This window comes from Caretta caretta, chromosome 9 (assembly GCF_965140235.1).
Source record: "Caretta caretta isolate rCarCar2 chromosome 9, rCarCar1.hap1, whole genome shotgun sequence".
NCBI lineage: Eukaryota > Metazoa > Chordata > Testudines > Cheloniidae > Caretta > Caretta caretta.
The window spans coordinates 102,536,600-102,551,741 of NC_134214.1; the positions used below are offsets into that span (position 1 = coordinate 102,536,600).

Here is a 15,142-nt window from a genome sequence, read left to right on the forward strand (position 1 = left end):
TAGCGGGAAACCAATATGATGTGGGAAAAATCAACAAATTAATCCTCCTCCTCCTTCCTGAGCCTCCTCACTGATGCTGAATAAGAAGCATATTGCTTAGAATCTCATGGATGAAAATAAGCTAAGGCCAAATCTTGCTTTGGCTCTGTCATAAACATACAGCTAAGGGTAGCATAAAATCCCTCCCTTACCTGTAAGGGGTTAAGAAGCTCAAATAACCTGGCTGGCACCTGACCAAAAGGACCAATAAGGGAAGAAGATCCTTTCAAATCTGTGGGGGAAGGTTTTTTTTTGGGCTCTCTTTGTGTTCTCTCTCAGACAGAGAGGGACCAGGGCAGGAAAAACCATCTCTGAAATAAGCATCCAAGATTATAAAAATTTTAAGTAATAGCAAGGAAATGCGTTAGCTTATCTTTTGTTTTAGCTTGTGAATTTTCCCTATGTTAAGAGGGAGGTTTATTCCTGTTTTTTGTAACTTTAACGTTTTGCCTAGAGGGGAATCCTCTGTGTTTTAAATTTTATTACCCTGTAAAATTACCTTCCATCCTGATTTCACAGAGGTGCTTCTTTTACTTTTTTCTTTATAATAAAGTTCTGTTTTTAAGAACTTGATTGGTTTTTAGTGTCCTAAAAACTCAAGGGTCTGGTCTGTGCTCACCTTGTTTACCTATTTGGTTGGTATATTATTCTCAAGCCTCCCCAGGAAAGGGGGTAAAGGGGCTTGGGGGGATATTTTGGGGAAACAGGAACTCCAAGTGGTCCTTTTCCTGAATCTTTGTCTAACTCACTTGGTGGTAGCAGCATACCATCCAAGGACTAGGAAGAATTTGTGCCTTGAGGAAGCTTTTAACCTAAGCTGGTAGAAATAAGCTTAGGAGGTCTTTCATGCGGGTCCCCACATCTGTACCCCAGAGTTCAGAGTGGGGAGGGAACCCTGACAGTCTCCTTGGTACTAGCTATTTCCACTGTCTGGTTTATACTTCAGGCCTATCAAGAATGCACAGAAAACCAGTGGGGACTAACAAGGCCTGAACAGACTGCAGATTTCACTCTTCAGTCCCCATGGAGACAAGGTCCTGAAAAGTAAGTGCATTATAGCAAGTACTGATAGCAGGGAAAACCATTTCCAGGTCATTTGAAAAACAGGAATTTAAAAAACCCACAAGGAAATTTAATAAACAGTTGATTCATCAATGCCAGTATTGCAAGCCAAATTTCACCCAGCCTCACACTGAGGACTGGAGAAGGGCAAACATAGTATCTCTTCCTTTAAAAGCAAACCCAGGGAATGTATAAACTAGACAGCCTGACTTTGATACCTGGAAGGATAATGGAACAATTATTAAGCAATCCGTTTGTAAGCACTCTAGAGGATAATAGGGTTATAAGGAAAACCTAGCATGGATTTGTCAAGAAAAAATCATGCCAAGCCAACCTAATTTCCTTCTTTTATGGAGTACCTGGCCTAGTGGATAGGGGAATGCAGTAGATGTGATATATGTTGTGACTAATTTGAATGAATTCATATCAGCAGGGTCAAATGCTATTCACCCAAGGGTACTGAAGGAATTAGCTGAAGAAATCTCGGAGTCACTGGCAATATTTACAAACTCATGGATGACAGCAGAGGTCCCGGAAGATTGAAGAAGGGCTAACATTGTGCCAATCTTTAAAAGGGGGAAAAAGGAGGAGTCACTGAACGATAGATCAGTCAGCCTGACTTCAATACCAGGGAAGCAACTAGAACAATGTATAAAATATTTAATTTGCGAATATCTGGAAGATGAAGAGATAATCACTAGCAGCCAAGATGGATTTACCAAGAACAAAGCATGCCAAACCACCTTGATTTCCTTCTTTGATAGGGTAACTGATTTGGTGGATGGGGGAATGCAGTAGACATAATATACCTGGACTTCAGCAAGGCCTCTGACAGTCCCCCATGACATTCTGATAAGATGGAGAAATGCAGGCTTGACAGAACTACAATTAAGTGGATACATAATTGGTTAACCAACTGCAAACAGAGTAACTATATTAATGGACTGATGTTGGATTGGAGGGTGGGCTCAGGTGGGGTTCCACAGGGGTCTGTTCTGGGTCTGGTGATGTTTAATATCAATATTACTGACCTAGATGTAGGCATAGAGAGCAGACTGATCAAGTTTGCACATGACACAAAACTAAGCGGGTTGCTAATACTCTAGAGGATAGAGTTAAAATTCAGAGTGATCTTGAAAAATTGGAGAACTGGGCTATAGCCAAGATGAAATTCAACAAAGACAAATCTAAGGTGCTACAATTAGGAAAGAAAAACCAAATACAGAATGGGGGAAAACTGGCTTGGCAGCAGCATGGCTGAGAAGGATCTGGGAGTTGTGGTGGATCACAACCTCAACATGAGTCAGCAATGTGATGCTGTTGCAAAAAAAGCAAATGCAATTTTACGTTGCATTCACAGAGGCAAGTCATGGGAAGTGATAGTGTCGCTCTACTTAGCGTTGGTTAGGTGTTGGTTTGCACACTGTGCAAAATTTTGGTCACCAGTGTATAGAAAGGATGTAGAGAAACTGGAAAGGATCCCAAGGCAAGTGACAAAGACGATGGAATTAAAGCCTGGATGAATGGACTATAAGGTGGATAGAAAGTTGGCTAGATTGTCGGGCTCAACGGGTAGTGATCAATGGCTCCATGTCTAGTTGGCAGCCGGTATCAAGTGGAGTGCCCCAAGGGTTGGTCCTCGGGCTGGTTTTGTTCAATATCTTCATAAGTGATCTGGAGGATGGTGTGGATTGCACCCTCAGCAAGTTTGCAGACGAGACTAAACTGGGAGGAGAGGTAGATACGCTGGAGGGTAGGGATAGGATACAGAGGGACCTAGACAAATTAGAGGATTGGGCCAAAAGAAATCTGATGAGGTTCAACAAGGACAAATGCAGAATCCTGCACTTAGGATGGAAGAACCCCATGCACCGCTACAGACTAGGGACCGAATGGCTCGGCAGCAGTTCTGCAGAAAAGGACCTAGGGGTTACAGTGGACGAGAAGCTGGATAGGAGTCAGCAGTGTGCCCTTGTTGCCAAGAAGGCCAATGGCATTTTGGGGTGTATAAGTAGGGGCACTGCCAGCAGATCGAGGGACGTGGTGGTTCCCCTCTATTTGACATTGGTGAGGCCTCATCTGGAGTACTGTGTCCAGTTTTGGGCCCTACATTACAAGAAGGATGTGGAAAAATTGGAAAGAGTCCAGCGGAGGACAACAAAAATGATTAGGGGACTGGAACACATGACGTATGAGGAGAGGCTGAGGGAACTGGGATTGTTTAGTCTGCGGAAGAGAAGAATGAGGGGGGATTTGATAGCTGCTTTCAACTACCTGAAAGGGGGTTCCAAAGAGGATGGGTCTAGACTGTTCTCAGTGGTAGCTGATGACAGAACAAGGAGTAATGGTCTCAAGTTGCAGTGGGGGAGGTTTAGGCTGGATATTAGGAAAAACTTTTTCACTAGGAGGGTGGTGAAACACTGGAATGCGTTACCTAGGGAGGTGGTGGAATCTCCTTCCTTACATATTTTTAAGGTCAGGCTTGACAAAGCCCTGGCTGGGATGATTTCGTTGGGGATTGGTCCTGCTTTGAGCAGGGGGTTGGACTAGATGACCTCCAGAGGTCCCTTCCAACCCTGATATTCTATGATAAGCCATATGAGCAAAGGAACTGAGTATGTTTAGTTTGGAAGAGAGGAGATTAAGGGGGGTTATGATAGACATCTTCAGATATTTGAAAGGCTGCCACAAAAAATGAAGAAAAGTTGTTCTCTTTTTTGCCACAGAGGGCATGTAATAGGCAATGGGTTCAAACTACTGCATAGCAGATTTAGATTAAATTTCAGAAAAAAATTCCTAACTGTAAGAACAGTAGGACAATGGAACAGACTGCTTCACAGGAGGTTTTCAAAAAGAAGCTGGATAACCCCCTTTCTTGGATGGTTTAGACGCAACAAATCCTTCATGTTGGCAGGGAGTTAGATTAGCTGACTATTGTGGTCCCTTCTGATTCTATTATCTTGATTTTTAACAAGGTTTTTGACACAGTCCCACATATTCATCTAAACAAACTAGGGAAATGTGGTCTAGATAAAATTATTATAAGGTGGGTGCACAACTGGTTGAAAGAATGTACTCAAAGACTAGTTATGACTGGTTTGCTGTCAAACTGGGAGGGCATATCTACTGGGGTCCATCCTGGGTCTGACACTTTTCAATATTTTCATTGGTGGCTTGGATAATGGAGTGGAGAGTAAGCTTCTAGTCCATCTTGCCCAGTATCCTGTCTTCCAATAGTGGCCAATATCAAGTGCTTCAGAGGGATGAACAGGGAATCATCAAGTGATTCATCCCCTGTCGCCCAGTCCCAGCTTCTGGCAAACAGAGGCTAGGGACACACAGAACATGGTATTGGATCCCTGCGCACCCTGACTAGTAGCTATTGATGGACCTGTCCTCCATAAACTTATCTAGTTCTTACTGGAACCCTGTTATATTTTGGCCTTCACCACATCCCCTAACAAAGAGTTCCACAGGTTGACTGTGAAGAAATACTTCCTTTTGTTTGTTTTAAATCGGCTGCCTATTAATTTCAGTGCCTAGCAATGCTTTCAGGATCATTTAGGACATTTCATTAAGGACAAGTCTTTTGTTATCTTAATCACCCTGCCTCTGTTTATAAGCAAACTCCCTGCCCCAGGGGCAGAAGCTGGGAGCAGCACATTACTCATCACATATCACACTCAAGCTGTGTCGCGTTAAGAGCTCCCTCTGGGGCTAGGGAATGCGCTGTGACTGCAGACCTCGGGTACTAAACTCAGAGGAGGCTAGAGCCACTTCCCCCAACCCCCTTACTTGGTGCCCCTGCATGTGAGAACCTAAATATTTTAAGGTTTGTTTGATGATTGCTCTCATTCCGGTGAGGACTTTTTAAAGCTTACTCAGCATCATTTCCAATCTTTTGTTTTTCTGTTCTACTTACTGTGGTGCCTACAATGCTCAGAGCGTCTTCAAAGTAGCCCCACACCTCCTCCAGCACACAAGCATCTGTGTCTGTCACTCCAGTTGGCAGAGAAAGGTGAACCAAGCTGTGCAGACATTTGCTGGGAATCAAAACAGCAACAAAGAGGAAACTTGTTAAATACCCTGTGGAATAGGCATCGTTGATTACTCAGCAAAGCAACCGGCCATGGAACAAATGAGCTGAGTTTTAACAGCAGCAGCACTGTGGCTTGTGTCTCCATGTTGTCTGCACGACACTGCTTTGTACCCTGCCCCTTTATGAAAGCAGAAGGACGTCCTTGCCCTGGGTCTGAGCTCCTTCCTGCAGTCTATAGATGGGAGGGAGCAGCTATTGTATTTTATAGGAGTTGCCCAACTGAAAGGAAGGGGAAAGCAGCTATTCCTATCCCAATCTCACTAAGAGGGAGCTAACTACAGGGCCCTGCATGCCTTGCTTCCCTTTGAAATAAAGAAAAACAACAGCAAACGCATGCACCTTGAAATGGTTCTTCCTGCTCATTAAGGGAAAAGGCAGCTCCTTCATGATAGCTCAGCCTGGACTTTAGCAGAGTGATTCACAGAGCACTGCATTGGCAGTTCAGGTGCAGGGGGAGCAGAAGAGGGAATTCCATTACAGGGAATGGAATCTGAGGCAAAAGGACGTCAGGTGGTAGTTCAGATTCCATCTACAGCAGGTACCCTGGGCAGCTGGTTGCTCAGAACCACTATACCATATATATGGCATCCTATCTTTAAAGCTAACTCCTCCCAGCCCATGTGGCTTTCCCCTCAGTTCTCTTCACTTAATTTCTTTTGAGAGGACTACAACACACCCATCCAGCTGCAGTATGCCCTATGGAGCATGTCACAGTATAAAGCCAAAACTGCTTACTGGCACCTATTTGTAGCCAATCATCTTCATTGGCTTAGTTACCACTGTGAATATAAATTGTGTTAGTGTTAATTAAAATCTGTTTACTTAACATGCTTTCTGTTGTTAAACACTAGTGCAACAAAGATAATCATGTTGAAAAAAGTGTTGACTAGTCAGGGGTAAGGCTATGTTTTAGTCATGGGAATTTTTAGTAAAAATCATGGACAGGTCAGGGGCAGTAAACAAAAATTCACGGCCTGTGACCTGTCCATGACTTGTACTATATACCCCTGACTAAACCTTGAGGTGGGGGGAGCAGCCCAGGGGCGCCACAAGTGTTTGGGAGGTGGGGCAGCCTGGGGGTGCTGCAGGTGCTCAGGAGGGGGTGCTAAGGGGGGAGCAGCCAGGACCCCCACTGGTGCTGGGGGAGAGGGGGTTGGCAGGGCTGGCAGGCTCCCTACCCAGCTCCTCGCAAGCGGCAACATGTCCCTTCCTCAGCACCTAGCTCCCTGTACTGCCTCCGCAGCTCCCATTGGCCTGGAACCGCAGCCAATGGGAGCTGTGAGAGTGGTGCCTGTGGGCGGTGGCAGTGTGCAGAGCTAGGAGCTGAGGGTTAGACACGTTGCCGTTTCTGGGGAAGCCCCCCAAGGTAAGCACCACCCAGAACCCTCATATCCTCCTGTGCCCCAGCCCTGAGCCCCCTCCACACCCAAACTCCTGGTGCTGCTGGGCGGGGGGTGGCCCAAAACTGCCCCAGTGGTGGCCCGTGCAGCTGGCCCAGGGGCTGCCCAAGCTGCTTAGGTGGCTCTTGGGACAGCCACACAAGCTGCTGCAGAAGTCACAGAGTTCCTGGAAAGTCTCAGAATCCATTACTTCCATGACCGCCATGACAAACTTGCAGCCTTAGTCATAGGTAATCCTAACATGACTAGTGTTGCCCATTTGTAGTAGCAGATATTAGAGCCTTGCAGCAGGTTAGTCTCCCACTTGAAGGGAATTTGGTGACATGGAGTCAGGGTATTTTCTGTGTAATTTACTAACTTACAAAATGGGCACAAGTCCTGTTTATCTTGAGCAGAGACAAGCAAAATTGCAGCAACCTCAGCCACTATTGCCCTGTCACCAAGCAGCAGCTCCCTACTTGGCACTAATTTACATAGCGCACTCTCTGTTCTCGCATAAGCCTGAGTCTTTTATCTGGGACACCTTTAGTCCAAAGCTGCTTGCCCTGGACTGCATGATCTAGCAAGAGGGGCCTTGGCATGAACTCTTTTTGTTCCGAAGCTCTGCAATACAAAGGAAGCACAGGCATGTTTGGATGGAACCAGCTCCTTGCCAGTCTCCTTCTTGGAGGCTCTAGGGTTAATTATAACCAGCTAACACATTTTTAAACATGACTACCTTTGTCTGCACTAGTGGTCAAGTGACGTATAACATCATATTAAAACATTAGTTAAACAAAGCCAACGGAAGATTTCCTCCTTACATACTGTATGTGTGCAGCACAAGTACACAAACCTACTCCGTTACCATTATCAGCACTAATGAGCTCACCTTTGAAGAGCTCAGAGAGGAAACAGAGTCCCTGTACCCAGAAGCTCACAGTATGTCTGGAAAAAGGGTGTCTATTAAGGTCTTGTCTATATTATAGAGTTTTGTCAACAAAAGTCAGCTTTCGTCAACACAACAACACTATAATGCTCCTTCCGCTGACAAAACTCTCCTGCTTTGCCAACAAAATAAAACCACCTCGACGAGAGGCATAGAGCTTTTTGGAGCAAAATATCAACAAAGTGTCAATGTAGACACTGTGCTTGGTTATGTCGCTGTAAATGGTCTCCAGGGGGTGTCCCACAATGCCCATTCTGACCGCTCTGGTCAGCAGTTTGAACTCTGCTGCCCTGCACCTGGGAATTTCTGAAATTCCATTTCCTGTTTGCTCAGTATGGACAGCTCACATTGCCTCTTCCCAGCTGACTACGGCATCACCACACAGCAAAATGCTCTCCTGCTCAGAGTACACCCAAGGTGTTGGATCTGCTGGCGCTGTGGGGAGGAGGCTTTGCAGTCCCAGCTACGCTCCAGCTGTAGGAACTTCAGTATCTATGGTCAGATTTCTTGTGGCATGTTGGATAAGGGCTATGAATGGGACACGCATCAGTGCCATGTGAAGCTAAAGGAGCTGAGGCAAGCACACCAGAAGGCAAGGGAGTCAAATTGTTGCTCTGGTGCTGCCCGAAGACTTGCCGCTTCTATAAGGAGCTGGATGCCATCCTCGGCAGTGACCCCAACTCCTCTGCCACAAGCCATGTGGTTACTTTGGCGGGGCTGGAGATTCAACCCTGAGGATGAAGTCATGGACAAAGAGGTCAAGTTGGAGGATGATGTGGAGCACACAGCAGGACCTCTTTTCCACTCCAGAGGGGTCGAGCCTGTCCCAGCAGTCCATCTCTGGCGTGCAAGAAGCAGGAGAGGGGAGCTCTGGTAAGTGATCTTTTTGAGTTGATGCTGCTTGGTTATATGAGGTAGAGTTGTCCTTTCCTTCGTTATAGTCTAGAAGTGGGTGAAGGGATAGAAATGTACAAGACTAGCTGTGTCTGCATGTGATTCGCATTCCCCTGTGCAACTAAGCAATGCGGCAGAACAGTGTGTTAATGCACACCGAGATTTCATAGGAATCCTCTAGAGAGATCTCTAGGAAACTTTCCTGGATGTACTCGCCCATCATCAGACAAAGATTCCTTGGCAGAGCTGCTTTGTTCCTCCTGTCATTTTAGGAAACTCTGCCACACCAATTGGCAATCACTCATGGACCAACACAGCACACAGACAAGCAGCATGGGAACTCCGTCTGAAGCCGTACACATGTAGGAGATGCATGCTTGCATACCCTTAGGAGTAAAATATCGGCTTCAGTGACCCCCGCCTGTGGAAAGTAGTGGCAGAATTTACAATATTGTCCCTAGTTGCCTCCTAGATCCTTTGTCCCATCTTAAGTGCTCCCTGGGGCCGAACTCACCATGTTTAGGGCTTTTGCTGAGATGTGTGCTTGGCAACGGATAGCGAGAAACTGATTCATATCTCAAAGGAGGTGCATCTTACTATAATGATTTGATGCTATGCATGCACTAAACAATCATGCTTCTGTTTACTGTTTCTTGTGCTTCTACAGATGTGGCCTTCAGAGGAACACCCTACACACCAGCAGAGCACCTCTACCAGATAAGTATCAGAGGGGTAGCCATGTTAGTCTGTATCCACACAAAAATGAGGAGTCCGGTGGCACCTTAAAGACTAACAGATTTATTTGGGCATAAGCTTTCACGGGTTAAAAAACCACTTCTTCAGCTGCATCTGAAGAAGTGGTTTTTTTACCCACAAAAGCTTATGCCCAAATAAATCTGTTAGTCTTTAAGGTGCCACCGGACTCCTCATTGTCTACCAGATAAGGCAGCGAGCAAGGAGGACATGTTTCAAGAGATGTTCCAATCCTCAGAGGCCAAAAACCAAGAATGCAGGGCATGGAAAGAGAGTTTAAAAGAAAATTATAAAACAGGACAGCAAGGAGAGCCAGGAGTGAATTTTAATGGGCCAGGAGCGGATGATAAAAGTGATGGAGGAGCAAATGGAGATGTTAAAGTCTCTAATCATGCTGCTTGCAAAATTAATGCGTGCTCGTCCCTCCCACCCCCCACAGCTGATACAGAACTGCTTTCCATGCCATCCCCAAACTCCTCCCACACATTCCTTTCAACTTTCCGCCCAACTCAGTACCCTATTCGCTCCACCCCTTTGGACAGCTTCCAAAATGATAGCTGGACTTACAGACAGCAATAAGGGTCTACACTGCCCATCATTGTTATCCCCCTTTCCACCAATCCTTTTGTGTGTGTTGTTAATGGGTATTTAATAAAAACATACTCTCTGAAAGATAACCAATGTTTGTCTCCTACATACGGTGTTTGAATTAATACACAGTTGTAATCTGATCATTTGCTGACTACAAATCATGGTCAGAAATCATCAAAATTTCAAGAAAGGCGGCAAATTAACACAGCATGGCGGAGTGCTGTATAGAAAGACACATTACTGGTGTTCATTGTCAAAATGGTGCCTCAAAGCCTCTCTGATTCAGGTAGCTCCCCATTGTGCCCCTCTAATAGCTCTGGTATCTGGCTGCTCAAAATCAGCCACCAGGCAATTCGCCTCTACACTCCACCCCAGGAGAAACTTTTCACCCTTAGCCTCACAAATATTATTCAGCACACAGCAGGCTGCTATGACCATGGGAATATTTTCTTCATTTGGGTTTAACATGCCATAAAGGCAGCACCAGTGTGCTTTTAATCTGCCAAAGGCACATTCCACGGTCATTCTGCACCTGCTCAGCCTCTTGTTGAAGCGCTCCTTGCTGCTGTCCAGGTTTCCTGAGTAAAAGTTCATGAGCCATGAGAGTAAAGGGTATGCTCGGTCTTCCAGGATCACCATGGGCATTTCAACAGACCCCAGTGAAAACTTCTGATCTGAAAAGAAAGTCTCTGCTTACAGCTTTATGTACACGCCAGTGTTCCTGAAGATGCATGTGTCATGGACCTTCCTGGACCACGCCGCATTGATGTCAGTGACACGTCCAGTGATCAACAAGCGCCTGCAATACCATGGAGAGGTACCCCTTTGTACTGATGTACTACGTCACAAGATGGTCCGGGGCCAAAATTGGACTCTGCATGCCATCTATCGCCCTGCCGCAGTTAGGGAATCCCACTGCTACAAAGCCATCTACTATTTCACACACATTGCCAACAGTCACAGTCCTTTGTAGCAGGATGTGATTACCTGCCCTGCACACTTGCATTCATGCAGCCCCAATGGTGGACTTCCCAACTCCAAACTGAGTCACGACTGACCGGTAGCAGTCTGTAGTTGCCAGCTTCCACACAGTGATCATCATGCTCTTCTCCACAGAGAGGGCAGCTCTTATTTTGGTGTCCTTGCCCCACAGTGCTGGGCCAAGCTCCGTGCACAGTTCCAGGAAGGTAGCTTTCTGCGTCCAAAAGTTCTGCAGTCACTGCTCATCATCCCGCACCTGCATAACAATGCAATCCCACCACGCAGTGCTTGTTTCCCGAGCCCAAAAGCGACAGTCCACCGTGTGCAGCTGCTCCATGAATGTCAAAAGTAATCTGGTGTTGTTTCTTTCCATGGCACACAGCAGGTCAGGCACCTCGGATTCCTGTTAACATTGGATGCTCATGATATATTGCATAATCAGTCGTGATGTGTTCATCTACAGTGACCACAACAGTAGAGAACATTGTAGGGTCCATGCTTTCAGATATGGCAGGTAAACAGTAAATGGGGGAAATTGAAAAATGCAGTGAAATGCAGTTGGAATGGTGGGACAGAAAAAAAGTGCATCATAGGACGTTGATCCCGCATCCATGATGCGCTGTGATCCACTCCACCTTCCCACAACTTCTAGCTGCAGAAGGTGTCAAGTAGTCCAGTGGGATAGCTACCCACAGTGCACTGCTCTCACTGTCGATGCTAGAGCAACAACTGCGGACACGCTCTGCCACAGAAGGAGCGTTGTGTGAACATGCAAAAGTGATGTAATTATACTGGTTTTTGATCGTCGGCATAACTTGCATTGACAAAACTCTGTAGTGTAGACAAGGCCTAAGTGAGAGTGGTTTTTATTCAATGAACATGGGTTCATCTCTTGAGCATCATGTTTTAAGCAGTCACTGGCTGTTCACAGCTGGACTAGGCTAACCTGCATGCTGATCACCCAAGTTAACTCTGCAGTGAAAACACAGCCTTATTCAAGTGAGCAGATCCACTGAAGTCAGTGTGGCTATTGACATAAAGAGTTTGACCCCTTCTGTTTATCATCATAACCCTTGTGCTCATTACTACTACTTCTATCAAGTAACTAAGATGTTACTGCGTGCCTCACAGTCATAATACAGACAGGTTCCTGCCCCACAAGGCAAAAATCAGAGACCACAGGGAAAGGGATCTAACATGCAATCAACAACTGATTCCCTTATTTGTCTTCCTTCCCTGCCAATCCCTCACTGGAATAGTTTGACATACATCAAGGAAAAACAATGGCCAGTTGATGGGATACATGACCACCTGACTGCCAGTGCACATTACCGGCCTCAGTCCTTCTAGCAGTAATTGGTGTGAACACTAACCTGACTCTCACAGCATCAATGGCTTCCTGTTTCCTATGAAGGGTCAGAGCGCTCTTGAGGGCCCTCTTACACACAGAGGGATAATAAGCAGGAGACTCCATCGCTAATGCTTGAAAAACAAAAGAACATGGAGAAGGAAAATTAAAATGAACAAGGTCAGACCTCCCGCACATTGGTCACTGCACTGTTTCAGGGTCCCCTGTGATAAACGAATGACTCTAGATTTGTATAACAGAAATGTTATTTCATAAGCAGCAATTGTATTCTTGTCCTGCGGAGCTGCTCAGTACTAGTGACTGCTGGTGCAGAGCACAAGCCAGCATGGCTTTACTTCCTTCTTGTCACAAGATCATAAATGATAGTTGCAGAGCTTAAGAAAATAGGTTCTGTAGTTAATGAGAGGTCTCTTTGTTGACTGGCTATGTCTGCTGCAGCAACACAAAAATAGAGGTGTCCTACATTAACAATGGCTATTTGGTTTTGTTTTACATTTCCTGGCAATACCATGACTGATTTAAAAAAAAAAAAGAGAGAGAAATGCAGAATCTAGGAGTCATTCCCTGATCTACACTAATAGTTTCAAAATAAGTGAAATGTAAACAATTTGTCATTTGGGTTCTAAGATACTCCCTCACCTTCCTGAAAGCCCATTCTAAATGCTCAAGTTCCAAAAGGCATCGCTAGAGCTTTGCGATGAGGAGACAGAGCAGTACAGCAAATGCCAGTTACAAGCTTCTCCATTATCTTTGGATTTTAAGTCAAGACTGGACATCTTCTGAAGGATCTGCTCTTGCTCAATCAGAAGTTATTGGCCTGGATACAGGAACCACTAGGGGACACTGTCTGGCCTGTGTCAGGCAGGAGGTCAGACTAGACAATCATAATGGTTCCTTCTGGCCTTAAACTCTATGAAAAGGTTTTGGATTTTTGAGATGGAGGGAGTCTGTAAGGCACTGGCTCACATTCCATATGTATCACCAACAGGTTGATACTTCAAAATATGGAGATCTCTGGGTACTACAGTGATCACAAATACCTCCTCCAGGCAACACAGTATGCCTGGATTTTGCATAGATTTTCACTGCTACAGAGTAATAGTCCTACTCACTCCAAATGAAAGAGAAAGAATATCATAAGATGCAGTCATGGCCAAGTTTCTTTACATGACCTTAACAACTATGGAAATGTAAATAGGGCCCTTACAAGCAATGGTTTCTAGAATCTTAGTCTCTATTTGTGGCAGTTCCCACACCAATTCCAGCAGGCTGTCCAGTTCTGGATCATTGAGTTTGGCTCTTGCTTCAAATTCATAAACCAGCAGCAATGTGTCTGTTGGGTCTTTGGAGAAATCTCCTGCAGAGGACACACAGTATTGCCTGTTATTAGTCAATCTGTTATAGTCAGTTTATGAAATGAAGCTGCAAGGTGCAGCTTTGCCCCCAGTACCAGGAAAATCCTTAAACCAAGGCACTGAGACTTAACAGTAAGGAACAAACTATGAGGTTTAACAACCATGTTTGAACCGCATAAATACATACAGCACAGATTAAACTCCTGAAGTTTTCTCCCGGCATTAATCTGGAGTGAATAATCCCGAGTAAATTACACCTACATAGAGAGGACTACCTCAAAAGCAAGCAACTTTCTTAGGCCTTGGCTACACTTGTGAGTTGGAACGCATTAAATCAGCCTCGGGTGCCCTCACTCCTGAGGTGTCCACACTGGCAAGGCACGTAGAGCGTCCGGACTCTGTGGCTGGAGCACCCCTGGTAATCCACCTCCACGAGAAGCATAACGCTTGCTGTGCCCCGGCTGCAGCGCCGGGGTGCCAGTGTGGACACCCTGGTCTATTAATGCGCTCTTATCAGCCTCCATGAAGTGTCCCACAATGCCTGTTCTAGCCACTCTGGTCATCACTTTGAACTCTACTGCCCTGCCCTCAAGCGACCAACCGTCAGACTCGCCCTTTAAATTCTCTTGGAATTTTGAAATTCCCCTTCCTGTTTGCTCAGCAAGGCGTACAGTCCTCTCAGCACATCTTTCCAGGTGACCATGCCTCCAGGTGCCAGGTGATCCCCAGCATGTGTTATGTTGGATCATATTAAAGAAGTTCTGTATTAAAATCACAAATGAGTTTGATTCCCCATAATTTAAATTCCAGGGTATTACTAATTAAGAGGTCTCTTGGTTTTTGGTCTCTTGTTTTTACTGTTTCTCTCCCTCTCTGTGTGAAACTTGCAAGCTGCTAATTGTGTTAGTACAGCCTAAGACAGAGTCTGTTCTCAAAGCAATACTTTGTAACAACTACTCACCCAGAGAGAGCAACTCAAAGCGATACTTTGTAACAACAGAAACACACAGAGACCCCCCGCTCTTTTGTTGTATTCATCTCGCTTTGTTAACAATTGTGATTAAAATAGAGATAGAGGATGTATGTGGATGGATGCTTGGTGTGGATAATAAATGATCAGGGAGGTACCAGCCTAAGAATCCAGTGTCGATCGGCCGAAGAAGGCGTCAACTGGAAACAACTAGAGGACCCCCGGAGGGCAGACTAGAATCCACCCAACAGCCTCAAGGATGGGAGAACCGAAGAACAAGATAACATCGAGCAGCACGGAGCTGTCAGGAATGTGCCATCGGCTGATTGATTCAGCAACAGCATGATGAAGCAATTCCCATAGACTGGCATAGAAATAAATTCCTAAAAAATGGACTCTAGAAACTGAGAACTTTGGGGTCTGCAAACCAACTTCCAGGAGCATCAGATGCGCATCTGACAAGGCCCTGCTCTCTCCTCATGTCCAGGCCACCTGGCCAGTGGCTTGGCACGAGCAACTCTAAGGCTGGTAACTATGATAACAACCTTGCAGAACCCGTGTGTGTGTATGAATGAATGTGTGAATAAATATGAAATTGAATGGAATGTTATAGCTATAACTAACTGCTGACTATGATTCTTTCTGTATTCACAATAACTGTGGCATTTTGCCTTATCCCCTTTAATAAGATCCTGCTGGTT

The 15,142-nt window shown here is 45.5% G+C and overlaps 1 protein-coding gene across 4 annotated transcripts in view; it reads right to left on the reverse strand.

The window, feature by feature from the left end:
• Window positions 1-15,142, reverse strand: part of TEX11 (testis expressed 11) — a 138,601-nt gene that overhangs the window by 5,105 nt on the left and 118,354 nt on the right. For all 4 annotated transcript variants that reach the window (XM_075132610.1, XM_075132611.1, XM_048865185.2 and 1 more), the window contains 3 exons: window positions 13,324-13,473; window positions 12,121-12,229; window positions 5,024-5,144 (listed from right to left, as the gene is read on the reverse strand). In XM_075132610.1, coding sequence (XP_074988711.1) covers window positions 5,024-5,144; window positions 12,121-12,229; window positions 13,324-13,473 — 380 coding nt within the window. The remainder of the gene's footprint in view (window positions 1-5,023; window positions 5,145-12,120; window positions 12,230-13,323; window positions 13,474-15,142) is intronic.